This window comes from Eulemur rufifrons, chromosome 19, assembly GCF_041146395.1.
Source record: "Eulemur rufifrons isolate Redbay chromosome 19, OSU_ERuf_1, whole genome shotgun sequence".
Taxonomy (NCBI): Eukaryota; Metazoa; Chordata; class Mammalia; order Primates; family Lemuridae; genus Eulemur; species Eulemur rufifrons.
The window spans coordinates 65,785,297-65,806,773 of NC_091001.1; the positions used below are offsets into that span (position 1 = coordinate 65,785,297).

General features: G+C 33.7%; 1 protein-coding gene across 4 annotated transcripts in view; it reads left to right on the plus strand.

Moving 5' to 3' along the window:
• VPS54 (VPS54 subunit of GARP complex) overlaps positions 1-21,477 on the plus strand; it is a 102,062-nt gene that overhangs the window by 9,038 nt on the left and 71,547 nt on the right. Inside the window, exons 2-4 of one of the 4 annotated variants that reach the window (XM_069494555.1) lie at positions 9,060-9,102; positions 14,180-14,335; positions 15,738-15,979. In XM_069494555.1, coding sequence (XP_069350656.1) covers positions 14,200-14,335; positions 15,738-15,979 — 378 coding nt within the window. In that variant the 5' untranslated portion in view covers positions 9,060-9,102; positions 14,180-14,199. The remainder of the gene's footprint in view (positions 1-9,059; positions 9,103-14,179; positions 14,336-15,737; positions 15,980-21,477) is intronic. The other 3 variants (XM_069494557.1, XM_069494556.1, XM_069494558.1) reach the window with 3 other exon arrangements.

Sequence of the window (21,477 nt, forward strand, 5' to 3'; positions counted from 1 at the left end):
AAAATTTCAGTAGTAAAACAGTCATAACAATGGCAGAAAGGAGTAAAATAAACCATCCCAGGTATTTTTGGTTTTCATTGAAATTTTTACATGCTAGCGACAGATTTTATCTCAGTACAGTTTTATCATTCATATTCCAGGCCTTAATTAATTTCAGTGGCTGCTATAATATTGTAAGTCTCTGATGAGTACTGGGAAAAAAAGACATTGCTTTTATTTTGAATAATATCTAGACTTAAAAATTAGATATTATTTTATGAGGATATTTATGATTTTAATTCCTGATAAGGATGTCATGTGAAATATCACTTGTTTTATAATCCAATTAAAATATTTAAATCTAAGATTATAAATAGTTATAATTTTTATCCTTCTAGCCAACATTATGTCTTATTATTCCTTGCTGTGACTAAATCAAAAGTAAATAAGCAACTTTGGGAAGCGCGTGCATTCAGAGTTTCCTGCGAGGCACAGGGTCTCATAAATGTCAAATGGGGATGTAAACAAAAAAGAAAATGAGGTCTTTATAACTTTGTTCTTATTTCCTGGGTTCCTTTAGCTTCTTCAATACTCCTTCAATGCTTGAGATGAATATACAATTACTTATTTATCTGATAGCCTCAATTTGTTAATATTTCTTGAAAGTATGTTTAAGTTTTAGTGTCATTATTTAGATCATTGTGATATAGAATTTAAGATTTTTCAAGTACTTTAAAAATTATGATTACACTAGATTTTGTCAAGTGATAAATCTTAAATAGTATAGAAGTGTATTGTTATTTGTGTCTAGGTTGTATGAAAGGAGCTTAACTATACCATTTACCAGAAGTTGGCTCTTAAAATTCCAAAAATGTTATGGAAAGTACTTCTTAGAATATGAGATATTTGAGGCATTTTATAGGCAAACAGCAAGAAACCAACTGAAGAGGGAGATGAAAGATGAAAAAGAAAAAGTAATAAAGAAAGGAGTTGGGCTGAATTTTTACCATGGTTAAAAAAAAATCTGATTTCTGTCAAATTGATCTTTGGTAGGACATTCCAGTATGATTATTTAATTTTTTTCTTGCATATATCAGTACTGCTAAATTTGCCATTTTTTATTTGGTTTAAAAAAAGCAATAGTATTAATTTTTTTCTTTTTATTAAATTTAAACCCAAAACTGTACAAAAATATATCAAAACTATATCAGAAAACTCAATCTAGCTCCAGTGTAAGAAAAAAAATCCCACTTTACCCATATCTTCTCAAATTACAAATAGACATGTTATAAAAGTTCATTTATGAAGACCATTATTTGAATTCAGAACACATTTCCTGTTGAAAGTGCTAAAATGATGGCCCATAGTAGCATATTTATCTCTCATTGCAGCTAAAAAATTATTCCTTTGCTAAGAAAAGTATTAGGTTATTAAATATGAAATGTCTGATTTCTTTAAGTACTAAGTTTGGCAGTTGATATCTCTGACATTTCACTATGGCACTTGTTTTATTTTTATTATGAAGGTACATCCTCATTCTTTCAAACACATGGTTTGGCTTGTGATTATCTTTCAAAATTTTTTTAGAGCAATTTTTGTGGATAAGTCAAAAATTCATGTTATTTTGGATATGAGTTCCATCGTGGAACCAGTGCAGCCCAGACAGCTTGAAATATCAACAAAGTGTTTAGGGAGGATGTGACCATTGAATGCCCAGTACTTCGATGGTTGGAGAAGTTTTGTTCTGGTGATTTTAATCTTGAAAATGAGCCACATGGGCGACCTCAGGCCAAGGCAGATAATGATGAGCTGAAAGCTGTAGTGGAAGCGAATCCATCTCGACCTGCGTGTGAATTAGCAAGTTTTGACATTACTATTCCAATGATACCAGACTGTTTGAAACAAATTGGCAAGGTAAAAAGGTAGATAGGTGAGTACCGCATAAATTAAACGAGTATCAAAAGAGAAATCATATCAAAGCTTGCCTTTCTTTGCTATCACTACATAAAGGCACACTATTTCTACACCATATTGTTATGTGTGATGAAAAATGGATTCTTTTTGACAATCGCAAGTGTTTGGCACAATGATTGGATAAAGATGAAGTGCTGAAACAGTCCAAAAGTGAATATTCATAAAAAAAAAAAAAAGCTGTCTATTTGGTGGTCTAGTGCTGGTGTTATCCACTACAGCTTCATGAAACCTAGTTAATAACGGATGTCTTCTGTAACCAATTGGATGAAATGAAGATGCTTGTGATTAAGCAGCCAAGGTTGGTCAATAGAGACAGGCCAATCCTCTTGCAAGACAGTGCTTGACCACATGTTGCACAAACGATGCTGCTCAAACTACAGAGGCTGGACTTGGAAACTCTGTCATCTGCTGTATTCACCAGACCTTGCAGCAACTGTCTACCACTTCTTCCAGTCTTTGGACCACTTTTTGCAAGGAAAAATGTTTAATTCTCAACAAGCTGTGGAAAATGCCTTCCATGATTTCATCACCACTTGCTCTCCGGGCTGCTTCTGTGCTGGCTTAAACAAACTACTGTTAAGGTCGCAAAACTGTGTCAATAGTTTAGGTACATACTTTAATTAATTGTACTGCATCTAGTTTGAGATATAATAAATTAAACTTTTGATTTGGAATTGGACATTTCATATTTAATGAGCTAATAAATTACACTGATGAAAACATATATTACCTTTTTCCTTGAGGAATAGTTTTCTAGTAGTCTTAGTCTTATAAAATTTTTACCACAATTTTACCACAATTAAATGTTAGTTATTTCTATCATTTAATAGAAGATGAACATAAGTCATAATTAGTTATTAGAGTAAATGTTATTGGTTTAATAATTGATAAGGAGAAAACAGAAAAGGAAAGCACTGGGTACCTGAAATGAGTGCAAGGCAGTAGTGAAATAACTTAGATTTTTTTGTTGGTGCAGAGATGGAGGCATGGAATTTAGAATCAGAAAATCTGAGTTCAAATCCCATCTTCACAATTAACTAGCTAAATGTTATGAAATCAAGTTACTCTTGAACTGATTTCTTCATCCACATGCTGGAGATCATTGATTCATTCACTGATTCCTTCAGAGATGTTTTTCTTACTAAGTTGTTTTGAAGACAGACAAAATAATCTGAATGAAAGCAAGCAATCATGAGTTATTTAGTGTTTAGTCAAATATTAGTGATGACGTAATCCTTCTTCATACTGTCTTTCCATTGCTTCCTTCCCTGCTGTCCTTCTTTCATTGATAACATGTTTTCACTGCACTCCTGATCTAGGACTTCAGAGATCCTTCAGCACTAGTGGTGGAACTGAGGCAATCCAGGTTTGCTCAAGTCCCAGATGATTTCTACACCACTACTCCCTTGGGCAGTAGTAGGGTATGAGGCAACTTTTCTAGGTCAGCTTGCTCATTTTCTCACTGTTGCCTGACCAAGTCCTATCTTTCTCTAGGTGTGGCATAAACCTAAGGTTTCTCATGATCCCTGGGCTTGATAGTCTTTCTTTCTCTCTTTGCTTCCTCTCCCCCCACCCTTTACCACTCCATTACCATGAGTATTTAACTCTGCCCGTCTCCTTTCTCCATCACTTTTTCTTGTTCCTCTTTAATCTCACCCTTCGGTTGGTTTCTTGCCCTTTGCTACCAATATGCTCAGGCCCATTTTCTAAAAGATTCTTGCTCAACCCTTAGTCTTTTTTTCTTTTACCACCAAAGAGATGTTGATATTGTTGCCTTTTGTCCTGAGACTGTGCTAATCCAGTATCCTTTCTCAAGTTAGTAACATCCTTGACCTTTTCCCAGCATGTTGATGATACTGCTCACACTTTCCTCCTTGACAATTCCCCCTTGGTTTCTGTAAGGATGGTATTTCTGATTGCTTTCTTCCTTTCCTCTATCTAAATGTATTTACCCCACCACTTGCTCAGAGCTTTTATTAGCCTTCTTCTGTACTTTCTCCCTTTTCTTTCCTATGACTGTGGTTATCTACTCTATCATTCCTAGAATGTAATTGAACTAGGAGCAGTGATAGAAAATTCAGGGAGGCAGGATTCTGCTCGCTACAAGAAAGAATTTTTTTCCTAAAACAATTATAGTTGTTTTTATAGTAGTAATCTGCTTTTGAAGTAGTTAATTCTTTTATTATTAAAGTTTTCAAGTGGTAGCAGAAAGACCCCTTCTAGGAAGGATTCATATATTAGGTAGAAAGTTGAGCTCAGATATCCTTTTAAAGTCCCATCCAACTTAGATTGTAATTTTTATCTCATCTTCTCTACTCCCATGAATTCAACTTTGACCTTTACTCAGATGTCTTCCAAAGCATTATTTCCAGCCCTTCCCCTATCACCTTCTTCTTGCCAAGCTCAGTTTTTGTCATCAAAATTGCTTCTCTTCTAGGCTATCATGTTTTCTAGCTTCCCATATTCTTTTTCTCCCCTTTATTGCCATGGCAATGAGGATCACTTTTCTATGTTTTGGCTGCTTTTCTGATAGTAAATTATGTCTGCCATATTGGTTTGCTGCCTCCTCTCTCCTCTCACCCTCTCACCGTTCCCCTCCTGCCTCCGGGACTAGGAGTGCTCAAGCAAAGAGAAGGACACCAAAGAAGAGGCTCAAGATCTTAAAGTTTAAATTTATTTTAAAATTTTGTGTGGCACATTCCAAATGTTAATGCTTACTGACCATTTTAAAAGTAAGATGTTTATAATAATAGTCATAGTTGTAATTTATTGAATTTCTAGTATGTAGCAAGTATTGTGCCATGAGCTTACATATGAGTTATTTCTTTTTTTTTTTTTTTTGGAGACAGAATCTCGCTCTTTTGCCCTGGCTAGAGTGCCATGGCATTGGCCTGGCTCATAGCAACCTCAAACTTCTGGGCTTAAGCAATCCTTCTGTCTCAGCCTCCCGAGTAGCTGGGACTACAGGCATGCGCCACCGTGCCCGGCTAATTTTTTCTATATATTTTTAGTTGTGCAGATAATTTCTTTCTATTTTTTAGTAGAGACGGGGTCTCACTCTTGCCCAGGCTGGTCTTGAACTCCTGACCTTCAGTGATCCTCCCACCTCGGCCTCCCAGAGTGCTAGGATTACATGTGTGAGCCACCGTGCCCAGCCCATATGAGTTATTTCATTTAAATCTTACAACATTCCTATGAGGGAGATATTGTTGCTGTTCCATTTTACAAGTGAGGAAACAGACTTAGGAAGGTACAAAAGTTGTCAAAGGTCACACAACTGATAAATGACAGACATCTAACTCACTGTATGGCCATTACTCTTAACCAGTATGTTATATTGTGTTACAAGAAAGGTAGAAATCTAGAATCAAACTTCAGAAAGTCAAGTAATGTTATACAAACAAGAAAATAGATTTTGAACTTAGGTTTTTAGATTATTTTAAATGTATATAAACCTATTGAGATATTCCTAGTGGCTTGTCTGTCCTTACCTCTTTTTCCATGATATTCATTTGTCATTCATTCATTGAACATTCATGCAGTTTATTGAATGCTTAGACTCTGTACCGGATGTGGTATACGAAGGCAAATGAAACAAATATAAATTTACAGTATAGTGAGAGAGACAGGCAACAAGCAGGTAAATACTTATAATTTAAAGAAGTACTAGAAAGACCACAAACTATAATGCTCGTGGTAGAGAATAAGGGGGGGTATGTGTGTTGGATAGGAGGAGTGAAGGGGAAGGATGTGCTTAGAAACGATGGTCAGGAAGACCACAAGGCAGAGATAAACACTATTAACATTTTATTGTAAGCTCTTCCATACATTATATATAGCTATAAAAAGTTTTTATATCAAAATAAGATTGTACTATATATTCTGTTTTGTAATCTCATAATTTAGTTTCTTCAAACAGTAGCCAAACACTGTTTTTAAATTTTCTCACTTTCTATTCTATCCCAACCTCTGTAGTCTGGCTCCCCCCACCAACCGCCCCCACCCCAGTGGAATTGACATTTCTTCTGATGTAACTGGTGACTTCCTAATTGCTAAATCTGAAGTCTTTTTCCCTTATTATTTTATTTGCAAATTCTGGACTGATATTTCTCTCCTCCCTTTTCTCCCACCATCTTGGATGTTTCTTCTTGTCTTTATCACAAACTTTTCTTTATATCTTTCTTTCATTTCTTCAGAAATGTTGGATTCTTCTTAGGTTCTGTACTTGGCCCTCATTTCTTACTAATACTCTCCCACAGTATTCAACACCAGTGTCTTGAAGTCTATAATGACTCACAGTAGATGAAGTCCAAAGTCCTTTGTAAGGTACCACCCAGTTTAAGGAATATTTATTCTTTATTTAAAGAAAAAAGAAATTAACGTTTACTCATATTTGTTATAAGAATTGATACCAGCATCTTCAGTCTGTCCATGTGTCAGATGGTCACATTTCATGCAAGTGAGCAAGCATAAAGGGATTAGCAGTGGTATGTATCTTTCACTTAGTTCATCCTTGTGATATAATATAGTTTACAAGAGTGGTTAAATGGGTTTATAGATTATGTTATCTAGTTTTAACTAAACCAACTCTTGCAAAATGTCCAGTTAACCTAAAATGATTACTGTAGAGAAACCTTGGATGAAAGGTAGTTAATAATGGAAGCACAAGTAAACAACAAAGTGCAGAGCCCAGTTCTCCTTCTACTTGTAGTACAAGCTTTTGAATAGCCATATGTAAAAGTACATAAAAGAGCTGTCAAGCTATGTAGTTGGTGGTTTTTTTAACAAAAAGAAAACATGTTTCAAATTTTCTGATCTTTGGAGAGATGTCATGTGACTGACAATAATATTTAATGAAACAGATAGTTTAAAAAACAATTTATTCCTTCAGGGTGCTTTTTCCTTTTGTTTTTATTTTAAACAATGAGTGAGAAAATAGTTGATTTTCTAGAGACACTCATGCTATGGTGAATGTATTTTGAAAATAGTCCATCTTTTATGTGATTTTTATTACTGAAAATGATGAACTCTTAAAAAACCCAGAAATGAAAATATTTAATCTACTTTAAAAACCTCTAGGTAGTGAGTTGAGAAAGTATAATCAGTGATGTTTCTTTCATTTGGTTCCGCATACACTTGTGAGATAATCTTTCTACAACAGGCATTAGAGCCAGGTATTAAAATAAATTGAACCTAGAACCAAATCTTTGAATTGCCATTTCATAAAGTATTGAATTAAGATTTTTAATTATAATGAGTTACAGTGAATCACATTGTTATCAGTTAAAACTAGTGAGAGTAAAAAGGGTTTTTTTGGTACCATTAATTAATAAAATCAAGATTATTTAAAAAAAGTCTTTCCTCTATCTCATCTTTTCATTTAGTATAGTTTTATGTTGCACATAATATATTAATACAGTGGTACCCTATATAATTTATAAATGGTGTTTGCTTAAATACTTTTAAGCTGTTGGGGTAGATAATGAAAACATTTGTAGACTACTGATACAGACAAGCACTTCAAGTTCAAAGGAAGGCTAGCTTTGTCGGTTATAGTTACTAGAAAAGATTCATGGTGGAGGTGGGTATAAAGCAGAAGCTGAACTTTTATAGTTGTCAAAAAGTCCCAAAACAATAGATGCTGGTGTGGATGTGGCTAGGAACACTTATACACTGTTGGTGGGACTGCAAACTAGTGCAGCCTCTATGGAAAATAGTATGGAGATTCCTCAAAGAACTAAAAGTAGACCTACCATTTGATCCAGTGATCCCACTACTGAGTATTTACCCAAAGGAAAAGAAAAAATCATCAGAAAGACACCTGAACTAGGTTGTTCATTGCAGCACAATTCATAATCACAAAGATGTGGAATCAAACCAAATGCCCATCAATTCACGATTGGATTAATAAAATTTGGTATATGTATACCATGGAGTATTACTCAGCCATAAAAAATGAATTAATACCTTTTACCACTATCTGGATGGAACTGGAGACCATTCTCCTAAGCGAAATATCTGAAGAATGGAAAAACAAACACCACATGTACTCACTATTAAATTGGAACTAACTAATGAGCAGTCACGTACACAGATGGAAGTGAAACTCAATGGAAATCATGCAGGTAGGAGGGGGAAGAAGGGAATGAGTGAAATCACACCTAACGGGTACAGTGTACACTATCTGGGCGATGCACACACTTTTAACTTTGACTCAAACTGTACAAAAGCAATCCATGTAACCAAAACATTTGTACCCCCATAATATTCTAAAATTTAAAAAAAAAAAAATACCAGTCAAGATATTAAGTTTTAATATAACATACCAATAATTATATTAAATATAAATGGTCTAAATATACCAATTAAAAGGTTGTAAGATTGTATTACTCAGCCATAAGAAAAGATGAATTAATACCTTTTGCAACAATTTGGATGGAACTAGAGACCATTCTCCTAAGTAAAGTGTCTCAAGAATGGAAAAACAAGCACCACATGTACTCACTATTAAATTGGAACTAACTGATGAGCATGTATGTGCATAGAGGGAAGTAAAACTCAGTGAAAATCACCCAGGGGGGAGGGGAGTAGAGTGGAGGGGTGCACACCTACCTAACAGGTACTATGACCACCATTTGGGTGACGAGCACACCTTTAGCTGGGACTCAAGCATTACAAAAGTGATCCATGTAACCTATTAATAAACCATTTGTACCCCTTTAATATTTTAAAATAAAAAAAATAATAGCACTTAATATACAGTTGGCCTTCTGTATCCATGGGTTCAATAAACCATGGATCAAAAATATTTTAAAAAATTGCACCTCTACTCAACACGTACAAATTTTTTCCTTGTTTCTAAGATAGTATAACAACGATTTATTTAGCATTTGCATTGTATTAGGTATTATAAATAATCTAGAAATGATTTAAAGTATACGGGAGGATATGTATAGGTTATATACAGATACCATACTGTTTTAGATGAGAGACTTGAGCATCTGCAGATTTTGGTATCTGAGGGAGGTCCTAGAATCAAGCCCCTGGTGGACACTGAGGAACGACTGTATATTGCTCCTGATTAACAAAGTAATTCATTTTTGTAGGAGAACATTTGGAAAACTGAAAAAAGCAGAACAAAAATTACAGGTAAATGAAATGAAAATTTCTTGTAATTCTGATATTGTGATACATGTAACTGCAGTCTTTTTTGCAAATATGTATGCTTATTTTAAGTTAGGAAATTGGGATCATACTGTATGTATTGTTTTGAAAACTGTTTCCACTTAACAGTATATGGCAAACATTTTTATGTCATTAAATATTCTGTAATCCTGTTAATTTTTAATTGGGTAAAATATACATAGCATAAAATTTACCATCTTAACTATTTTTAAGTGCCTTTTTCAGTAGTATTAAACATATTCATGTTGTGCATAAAGCCCCAAAACTTTTCATCTTGCAAAACTGAAACTTCATACTTATTAAACAACAACTCCCTATTTTCCCCTCCTCCCTGCTCCTGGCAACCACCATTCTATTTTCTGTCTCTGAATTTGACTACTTTAGGTACCTCATATAAGGTAATCACATGATATTTGTCTTTTTGTGACTGGCTTATTTCACTTAGTATAATTTCCTCAGGGTTCATCCATGTTGTAGCATGCATCAGAATTGCCTTCCTTGTGAAGGCTGAATAACATTCCATTGTATGTACATACCACATTTTATTTACTCTTTCATTTGTCAGTGGACACTTGAGTTGCTTCCATCTCTTGGCTATTGTGAATGATGTTGTTATGAACATGGGTGTACAAATACTTTCTTGAGACCTTGCATTCAATACTTTTGAGTATATACCCAGAAGTAGAATTGCTGGATCATGTAGAGATTCTATTTTTAATTTTTTTAGGAACTGCTATAATTTTTTTCCATAGTGGCTGCACCATTTTACATTCTTACCAACAGTGCACAAGGGTTCCAATTTCCCTATGTCCTCACCAACACTTGTTTTTTGGTTGGTTTTGTTTTGTTGATAGTAGCTATCCTAATAAGTATGAGGTCTGCAGTCCTGTTTTTCATGGCAGTGTAATTCATTGTTTGGTTGTACTATAGGTTATTAACAAATTCCTTCTTATATAGAGTTTGGTTGTTTCAACTTTTTTACTCTTAAAAATAATGCTGGGATTATTTTTATTCGTATTTTCAAATGTGTATATATTTGTTTTCTTAGGATGTTTAATGTGGAAATGAAACTTAAAATGACCTTTGAAGGGAGAAGAGTCATTAGACAGGTAGAAATATGTTATGAATATTCCAGGAAGGGTATAGTCTTGACAAAGACCCAAGCCTGGATAGCATGATAAATTTGAAAGACAGGCCAGCCTCTCTAGAATAGAGGTTATCCATAGGTAATAGGAAATAAGGCTAAAAACAAAGATAAGTATTAGATTGTGAAAAGCCTTGAGGACCAGTTTATGAAGCTTGGGATTTGTTTGGGAAGTAATGAATGAATAATCATTAAAGAAGTATGACAGGATGAAAACTTTCCAGAAGATTAATCCTAAAGCAATGTGCAGAATAATTTAGACTGGTAGCAGAGAGACCAGTTAGAAGATCACAGTGTGATAGAAGCACGATAGAGGTCAGGTAAGTTTAGATTTTATAAAATAAGGTCTCACTTTTGATAAATAGGAGAAGGGAAATAAAATGATTAGTTAATATATATTTATATATTAACTACTCTGGTAAAATGTTTTGTATAGATTGAAATAGTAGGCCAAAAATAAATAAATAAATAAAGACTTGCTATTACCTTACCTGTAATAGGCAATCTCATGGATAGTTCAGAGTTGACTATAAATTATTTTGTAATATCAATGTTCTCTATAAGCAGTTACTATTACAGTGTAGAAGTAAGGGAAAACATTTTTCTATATTAGGGTAATGCCTATGACAAGTGTTTCTCTGTCTCAGATGTCTTCTCATTTAGACTTTAAGGAATTCCAGATTCTATATATGGTATTATTCTTCTGCAGCATAAAAATTTGAATGTGATCTATTGATAGGTTCCCCCTCTTATTTGAAGTTGTACAATAATGCCATCTTGAGGTAGATTAAATAACAGTTACAAATTAAATGTTTTTCCTTTTCTTGTATTTTGCAATATTTATTTAATATTTCACAAATATGTAAAGTTTCTTTCCCCAAAATTTTTATTTTGAAAATTTTAGAACATGAAGAAAAATGAAAGAACATGAAATACTGTATTTCACTTAAAGTGTTGTAAACATTTTCCCATATTTGCTTTATCTATGTATATTTTCTTGCTGAATCATTTGAAAGTAAGTTGCACATGACATCATACTTCACTCTTAAATATTTTGTTATTTTGCTAAGCATAAGGACATTTTTCTATAATCTCAATACCATTAACATACCGAAGAAAATTAATAATTTAAAAATATCATCTAACACCCAGTCCATATTCAAAATTTCCCAGTTATCCCAAGAATGTATGAAAGTCAGTATTTTCTTTTTGAACCAGGATCCTGTCAAGGCTCACATATTGCCTTTAGCTGTTGCCTCTTTATTTATTTTAATCTTGAATAGTTCCCCACCTTTTTAAAATGACTACGTGTCCAGCCCAGTTTTCTTCTAGAATATTTCACATTCTCAGTTTGTCTGATTGTTTCTCCATGTTGTAGTTTAAACCTTACTATTTTATTCCCCTCTATTTCCCATATACTGGGAAGGTGGGTCTAGAGCAGGGATTCTGAAACTTGGGTTCACAGACTCCATAAGGTCTGTGGATAGAATTCAGAGAGTCTGTGAACTTTGGATGGGGAAAAAATTATATCTTTATTTTAACCTATCTTTGACTCTGTGGTTCTCAAGTGGGGTGATTTTGTCCTCTCCTTCCCCAACCTTGGACATTTGGCTATATCTGTAGGCATTTTCAGTTGTCACAATTGGGTGGGTAGGAGGATGCTACTGGCATTAAATAGAGGCCAGGGATGTAGCTAAAGATCCTACAGTGTACAGGAGAGCCTCACCAACGAAGAATTATACAGTTCAAAATGTCAGTGGTGTCAAGGTTGATAAGCCCTGTCCTAACTGGATTTTAGCATTTCCTTTGATTATAAATATAGGAAACTCTTAACGGGCACAGCATGTACAATACAGTTACAGTACCTGTAGCTTTGTCACCAGTAGAAATTTCAGGTGTTTTCATATTACGCACGTATCTCAGACTACCACTTAGGCTCATTTATTGCCTAGAAATTAAGGTAGTTATCAGATTCATATTACTAATAAGCAAAAATATTATTATAATTGGAAAAGTATTTTGGTACCTGTATTTCAGCATCCATTGTAATCTTGTGTATGCATTTTTTTTGCATTTAAAAACATTATTAAATTAAAATAGCAGTGTACTATTTTGGAATGAATATCTAATATTAAGCAATAGATGTTCCACACAAATACATTTTTCACATGTGGCCTACCACTTTAAGTGTCAAAATGTGTTTATTTTAGCCATCTTATTTGAGGAAATTAATAAAAATCTTAACAGAGTCAATCTTAAATTTAGAATTATCTTCACCAAAGATTTAGCATATATGATTCTGTTATATAATATTTCCTGTCCTTTAGATATTTGTTCTCTCTTGAATACGTGTAAGCTTTCATACAGAAACAACGTATAGTTAATGTGTATGGATGTAAATGCAACAGGCCAGTGATGCCTTTCAAACAAAGGCCCTAATTAATTTTCCCGAATATCGTTTTCATTACAGAACTCTCTTGACTCCAAATGATGGCTCCTTATTGCTTAGAGAACCAACTGCAATCTAGTTGTACTCTGTGTGTGTTTGTGTATGTGTAAGTGTAAATATAACTTATTTGTCAGTACTTCCCAATGCAAGCATTTCTCTGTAGCCAGGTCAGTTTCCACTATAGTCAGTTCCATAGTCTTATGATTCATTATTCTATGTTTCTAAACTTTATTTATGCTATTGTTTGCTTTCTGTTTAAGGGTCTTGAGGAAGTTACTTATCTTTGGGTATTTTCTTAGCAGTTTATTTCTTATCTTATGGTTTCAGTGAATGGTGTAATTGGTTATGTTGCCTTTGCATTGAAAGTACTGAGATAGATATACAAGGAAGTCTGGGACATTTAGCTTTCCAGCAAACTAGAGGGAAGTTAGAGTGGATGAACTATTTGTCACAGGTCCCAGCCTTATATCTCTGCTCCTTATTTCCGACTCTTATTTTTCTATTCACCAGATTTCCTAACTTGGCTTTTTTTTTTTTTTTAACTTGCTAAACCACATAATCTTTCTGGGACTTGCTATACTTATCTCTATTATGATAGAACTTAGACTAGGTGATCTCTATACATTTCAGTAATAAAAGAATACATGTTCTTCAATATCCAGTTTCAGTATAGCTTCATTTATAAAGTCTTACCTGACGCTGTAGCCTATGTTACGTTGTCTTACCCCACAAATTCTTTTAGCATTTACTAAAAAATGTAGACATGTGTTTTGCTTACATACATTTGTTTTGATTACTTAATGCAATTGCAAGCTCCTTGAAAAATGACACTTCTTTTTAAAATAATTTAATTACTAATGATTTTATAATCATGTTACTACAGGGCAGTCACATAATAATTAAGATCATGATAGCCAACATCAGTGAACTCTAACTTTGAGGCGGGCATTATTTTCAATGCTTTATTAATATCCATTTGCATAATTCACATAAGATGTTTATATCTCTTTTCATCTCTATTCTACTGATGAGGAAAGGTACACAAAAGTTAAGTCAATTTCCTCATGGTTATACTACTGGTGAGTGAAGGTGAGATATGAACCCAGGCTGTAATGCATAATTACTATATACTTGTTGAATGAATGGAATGTTTTCATCTTTAATATATATTGAGTGCAACATTGCTATCTTTTGTACTTTGGATAAAAGACTAAGTAAGGATGTTTCAGTTTGGGAAGTTTTTTTTAAAACAAGGACTAATAATTTCTTAGCAAACTAAGTATTTTGATCAACTTTCTCAACAACAAATATTCAAATTGCCTACTTTGAGGGATTTTGAAAAATGCTTGTTTTTTTTTTTTTGTGAAGAGTTTGTGAACTGCATAATACTTACAGATCAGTTTTGATTTGTATTGTGTCTTTATTATTTGTTTCTTACTTATTTTCAGTTGAGTGGTGATTTTATGCAATGGCTTCAAGCCACAGTTCTTCACCAGTGCCTCAAGGAAGCAGCAGTGATGTTTTCTTTAAAAAAGAGGTAGATCCAACAAAACACATTCGACCTGTGCAGTCACTGCCAGATGTGTGTCCCAAGGAACCCACAGGTAATTTTTTTTTCTTTTCTTTTCTTTCCTTTCTTTCTTTCTTTCTTTTTTTTTTTTAGAGTTTTTACTGATGATTTGTATTACCTTTAAATGAATAGTCAAGTTTCATATACCTACCTTAGAAGAATAAATTTTACAATGTTAAAAATAAAGAGACATAAATGATTTGGAAATGATTGGGAAATTGGAATATAGTTCTTTTCATACATTTCATACATTACTTATATAAACTGAGAAAGTGTTGAAGGTACAGATTGAAAGCTGCTTAATTAAAACATAGTACAATCAGTCCTCATTATTTGTAGATTCGATATTTGCAATTCTCATAGTCCTTAAAATTTATATGTAACCCCAAAATCAATACTTGTGGCACCTCTGTAGTCATTTACAGACTTGCACAGAGCAGTGAAAAGTTTGAATTACCTGACACGCATGTTCCCAGCTGGGGTTGCACAAGGCAAAGCTCTGCCTTCTTGTTTTGGCTCTCATACTCTAAACAAGTGTTCTTTTTGTGGCTATTTAGTGCCACATGTTTTGTGCTTTTTGTTGGTGATTTTGCTGATTAAAATGGCCCCTAAGCATAATGTTGAAGTGCTGTCTAGTGTTCATAAGTGCAGGGAGGCTGTGATGTGCTTTATAGAGGAAATACATGTGTTATATAAGCTTCATTCAGGCATGAGCTTTAGTGCTGTTAGCCATGAGTTTAATGTTAAGGAATCATGGATATATACTGAATAAGATGTCTTTAAATAGAAACACACACAAAACAAGGTTATATATTGATCAGTTGATGAAACTGTTGTGAACAGAGGCTCCCAGGAACCTAACGCTTTATTTCTCTAGGAGCAGTGTTTCAATATTTGCTAATGAAGTGTTCAAGGTGACTTTATAGAATAAAACTACTGTGAATAATGAGAATCAACTATATATTTTTCGTTCCTCTATAGTTAATGCTATAGGAAAATTTATGTCACCTAATTATAAGTTAAACAAAGTATATTTTAACCAGGAGTGCCTACCATAATTCAACGGAAAAAAGGCCTACCTCTAAACAACACTGGTATTAAAGGATAGAAAATATATTATGGAGGGTAGCAGAGTTTTGATGTTGAAAAAAATGATAGAAAAATTGTACATTAAGGAAAAGAATTAATGAAAGACTGACTTGTAGTACCTTTCACTCCACCCTGCAGCTATAACTCTTCAAATTTTGCATATCCTTTATCTTGTTTTCATACCCTTGGCAATTGATGCTGGAAGCTGAAGATTATTTAATCACATTGATTTTTTTAAAAATCATTTACCATGGAAGAGATAGTTTAGTTGGTTTGTATTTTTAGAATCTAAGCATTTTTAGTTTTCTGGGATGTACTTTCAAAGTTCTCTTGTTTACTTTTTGCAGGTGATTCAAATAGTTTATGTGTTGCCCCATCTCTAGTTACAGATCAACATAGATGGACTATATATCATTCCAAAGTAAATCTCCCAGCAGCATTAAATGATCCTAGATTAGCAAAAAGAGAATCTGACTTCTTCACAAAAACATGGGGACCGGACTTTGTGGACACTGAAGTCATACCTTCATTCTACCTCCCACAGATCAGCAAGGAACATTTTACAATATATCAACAGGAAATCTCTCAGGTAATATCTGATCTTGAAGTTAGTTATAGTCAGGTCAAAAGTAATAGAAAGATTTTTAGTTTGATTTATTGTAGATTTTTGACCAATAATCTTTGATGAACCTGTAGTATTCTTTTTTGTTTATACAAATTCTGTCCTGGGTTGCATTTAATTCTTTGTGTAGATACATTTTAATACATTTCTTTTACATACTGTAGTGATTTTTCAGAATTACATATTTGCTTTTTTTTGCCTTTTCTTAAAATTTCAAAATATTAAAAGGGTACAGATGTTTTGTTACATGGCTTGTAAATGTGCCCATCACCTGAATAGTGTTTGTTGTACCCATTAGGTGGGTTTTTGTCCCTTCCCTCCTCCCTCTTCCTTCCCCCTGTTTGATTTCCAGTGATTTTTACTTCTGTCTGTGTATTTGTGTGCCTATCAGTTAGTTCCAGTTTATTAGAGAGTACATGTGGTGCTTGTTTTTTTATTCTTGAGATACTTTGCTTAGGATAATGGTCTCCAGTTACTTCTGTATAGCTGCAACAGGCATTTAATTAATCCTTTTTTATGGCTAAGTAGTACTTCGCAGTATACATATACCACATTTTGTTAATCCACTCATGAATTGACATGCATTTGGGTTGATTCCAGATCTTTGCAATTGTCAGAATTACACATTTCTAGTAGTCCTAAGATTCAGCATGAAACCTATCCTACCTACAAAGGAGAAAATGGTTCTATTAGGCCTATAAAACTCAGATGATTTGTGAGGTTTTAATAGAGCATTCTAGCTCTAACAGATAGCCTATCTCTATACATAATTATAACTCTAAACTCAGTCTGAGAGCAAGAAGTGAGTAGCGCTAAGTTTGAGATGGCCTATTATTCATTTTAGAGTCTTACAAAGTGGCTGTTTTCAATATAATTGTAGTTACTATTTCAGTTTTTTTAAAAAATCATTAAAATGGTACAGCGGGTATTTATTTACAGTCTTATAGCTATTCCCTTTTTATACTTTTTTCATTATCAAGCCTAATTTGAATTTAGCTGATTTTATTTTACTTGATTACTTTATTCCTTTTACGATTTGGAGATAGGCTGAATATGGCTATATTATTTACATTAATGCTATACAGTATCTGGTTCATTTTTATTGCTATCAAATATTTTTATACAGAACCTGTAAATTTTATTTATCTTTGTATGTGTATATTGCCATATACTGTCTAGAGTTTTTGTGTTCTGTTTTCAATGATCAGATCTAACTGGATGTTGAAGTGGATGAGCTTTAATATATTCTCTTTTTGATGGTTTCTAACTTTATACTTTGTACTCATATAATAACTTATAATTTGGCTTTATTTATCCATTTATTGATCAAATATTTATTGAGTGACTTCTGTGTGCTAGGTACTGTTCTAGACACAAGGTATACAGCTGAGACGAAAACAGACATAAGTTCCCTCTCATGCAAAGATTATGTTTCTAGCAACGGATATAAACAATAAACCATAAAGCAACCACTGAAATAGCAAAACAAAGAATATTAGCTATTAAACCAACAGAAGAGAGAAATGGGATCAAAAAATTCTCAGTCCAAACAAAGACTTAAAAAGTGTAAAAGCACCACATGTACTCGCCATCAAATTGGTACTAACTGATCAACACTAAGGTGCTCACATGGAAGTAATATGCATTGGGTGCTGGTTAGGTGGGAGGGGGGTGGTGGGGGTGGGTAGACTCAAAACTAATGGATGTGGAGTGCACTATATGAGGAAAGGACAAGCTTGTAGCCCTGGCTTGGGCAAGGCAAAAGCATTATATGTAACCAAAATGTTTGTACCTCCATAATATTCTGAAATAAAAATAAATAAATAAAATAGATATTGGAAAATATTTTTAAAAAAGTAAAAAAGGACAAAAATGGATGAGATGTAAATGTCAAGAAAATAAATGTCTAGATGATAGTCTTAAGCCTACCATATAAATAATTACATTAAATGTAAATGGTTTAAGCACCCCAATTAAAAGGTAGAGATTATGGGGTCTAATGAGAAAGCAGCATCCAACTATATGCTGTGTATAAGAAGCACACTTTAAATACATAGGCAGGCTAGGCACAGTGGCTCATGCCCATAATCCCAGCACTTTGGGAGGCTAAGGTAGGAGGATCAGTTGAGGCCAGGGGTTTGAGACCAGCCTGGACAACATAGTGAGATCCCATCTCTACAAAAGGTAAAAAAAAAATCAGCTGGGCATGGTGGCGTATGCCTGTAGTCCCAGCTATTCAGGAGGTTGAGGCAGGAGGATAGCTCGAGCCCAGGAGTTTGAGGTTGCAGTGAGCTATGATGATGCCACTACACTCTAGCCTGGACAACAGAGTGAGACCCTATCACAAAAAAAAAAAAAAAAAAAAAGGGCACAAAACAGTTAAATATAAGAGAATGGAAAAAGATATGCCATGCTTAACACTACTAAAAAGGAAACGGGAATGATTGTATTAATATCAGACAAAGTAAATAGATTACAGAGCAAAGAGTATTACCACATATAGAGAAGGTGGTTTTATAATGATAAAGGGGCCTGTTAATCAAGACGACATAATTTTAAGCATTTATGCCCCTAATAAAAAGATACATAAAACAAAAATAGAGAATTTTATGGACAATTAGACATTCACAATTATAGTTGGAGATTTCAATACTCTCTCTCAATAAATGATAGAACAAGCAGATAGAAAATCAGCAAGGATATAATAGACTTGAACTATCAACCAGTTTGGTCTGAGTTGAAGGAACACATTGCAAGAGCACTCCATGCAACACAGCAGAATACACCTTATTCTCAAGCGTTAATGAAACATTTATCAAGATAAAGTATATTCTGGGCTTTAAAACAAATGTTAATACTTTTTTAAATTTCAAAATATTAAGGGGGTACAAATGTTTTTGTTACGTGGATAGCTTTTATAATGCTTATATCAGGGCTATTAGTGTGCTCATTACCCAAATAATGTTCATTGTACCGATTAGGTAGGCTTTTACCCCACCCCTCAAATGTTAATACATTTTAAAAGGCTTCAAGTCATACAAAATATGCTCTCTGGCCACAATACAATTAAATTAGAAATTAATAATGTGAAAAAGTCTGTGGAAAATCCACAAATATTTGGAAACCAAAACTTTATGCTTCTAAATAAAATGTGGGTCAAAGAGGAAAGTAATGTGAACTGAATGGCAATGAAAACAACGTATCAGGATTTGTGGGATGATGCTCAAGCAGTACTTAGGAAGAAATTTATAGCTCTAAATGCATATATTAAAAAAGAAGAATAATTTCAAGTCAATTACCTCAGCTTCTACGTTATGTTGGGAAAAGAAGAGCAAATTAAAACTAAAGCAAAGAGAAAAATAATAAACATCAAAGTCCAAATCAGTGAAATAGAAATTAGAGAAACAATAGAGAAAATCATTGAAATGAAAAGCTGATTTTTTGAGAAGATCAATAAAATTGATAAACCTTTGGCAATACTGATCAGGAAAAAAGAGAGAAGACATAAATCACCAATAACAAGAATGAGAAAGATGACATCACTACAGATTCCACAGAGATTACAATGCTAATAATGAAATGTTGTGAATAACTTTATGCCAATAAATTCAACAACTTAGATCAATTGACAAATTCCTTGAATAACACAATTATCAAAGCTCTTTCAAGAAGAAATAAATAACCTCAATAGCCTCATATTCATTAAAGAAATTGACCTGTAAATACCTTCCCATGAAGAAAACTCAAGTCCACATGGCTTCACTGGTGAATTCTACCAAACATATAAGGGGAAAATAATACCAAATCTACACAATTTTTTTTAAGTTTTGGCCAAGATGTGGTGGACAGGGCTGGTACTAAGATGAGGCTGGGTAAGTGAGCAAATTGTGAGGGGCACCAGAATGTGAGAGTGGGTATCTCTTTAAATACTGGACCTTATGCTTCTTGCTTGCCTCACCCTATCTCCAGCCCTTGTGGAGTAACTGGACCTCTCAAATACTGCTGGTGAGAATTTAAAGTGTTACATCCTCTTTGGAAAACAGTTTGGCAGTTTCTTAAAATGCTAATTATACTTCTGATTTGGCGTGTAAGGAGCTTAGAAGTCACTTTTGTTCTCACAACAAGAAAAAATCTGAGCAAACTGAAAATCAGCAACTGAGAAGCACTTATGAAGGTTACAGTCCAGGGACACAATCTCACTAAGACTGAAACCTAATCATAAGGTCATAGAATGCTTCCCCTCCCTTCACACCTTCCCACCATTCAGTGGGGTACCTGAATAATAACGAGAATACAACTGAAAGAAAAGAACTACGTGTCTCAGACTTACTTAAGAAGTCTGTAGGGAAGCTCAAAGATAGCAGGAGAGATCAAAAACAAGGACACCAGAGGAAATTTTAGCCTCTGTCACCTGCAGCTATAGCAGTCGTTAAATAACCCCTCACTCTTATTCAGATAAAGCCTCCCACTAAAGGCCTGTTTACATCAGTTCTTTTTAACTTTAGTACATCATATTTGGCTTCCAACAAAAAATTACAGTGCATACTAAAGACAAAAAACACAGTTTAAAGAGAGAGAGCAAGCATCAGAACCAGACTCAGATATGGCAGCAGCGTTGGAATGATCAGACTAGAAATTTAAAAGAACTATGATTAATATGCAAAGGGCTATAATGGAAACCATAAAAAATAAGCAAGAATGGATGAGTAATGTAAGCAGAGCAATGGAAACTTTAGGAAAGAATCAAAAGGAAATGTTACAAATAGAAGATACTGTAACAGAAATGAAGAATGCCTTTGATGAGTTAATCAATAGACTTGAAATGGCAGAGGAAACAATCAGTGAGCTTGAAGAAATGTTGATAGAAACTCACTAAATTTGTGGGATGCAGTGAAAGCAGAACTTCAAGGAAAATTTGTAGCATTGAATGCGTATATTAGAAAAGAAGAAAGATTTTAAGTTAATAGTCTAAGTTTCTACCTTGGGAAATCAGAAAAAGAAGAGCAAATTAAATCTAAAGTAAGTGGAAGAAAAGCAATAATAAAAATCAGAGCAGAAATCAGTGAAACTGACAATAGTAAATCACTAGAGAAAAATCAACGAAACTAAAAGCTGGTTCTTTGAGATCAATAAAATTGATAAATGTTTAGCTAGGTTAAGAAAAAAAGAGAAGACATAGCTACTAATATCAAAAATGAAAGAATATTGTGAACAATTCTGTGCCCACAAATTTGATAGTGTAGATAAAATGGACTAATTCCTTGAAAGGCACAATCTATCAAAACTTACACAATAAGAAATAGATGTTCTGAATAGGCCTATATTTATTAAAGAAATTGCATCAATAATAATCTCTCAAAAGAGAAAGCACCAGCCTTTCTGTTGGGTTCACTGGTGAATTCTACCAAACATTTAAGCAAGAAATTATACTAATTCTTTACAATCTATTTCAAGAAATAGAAGCA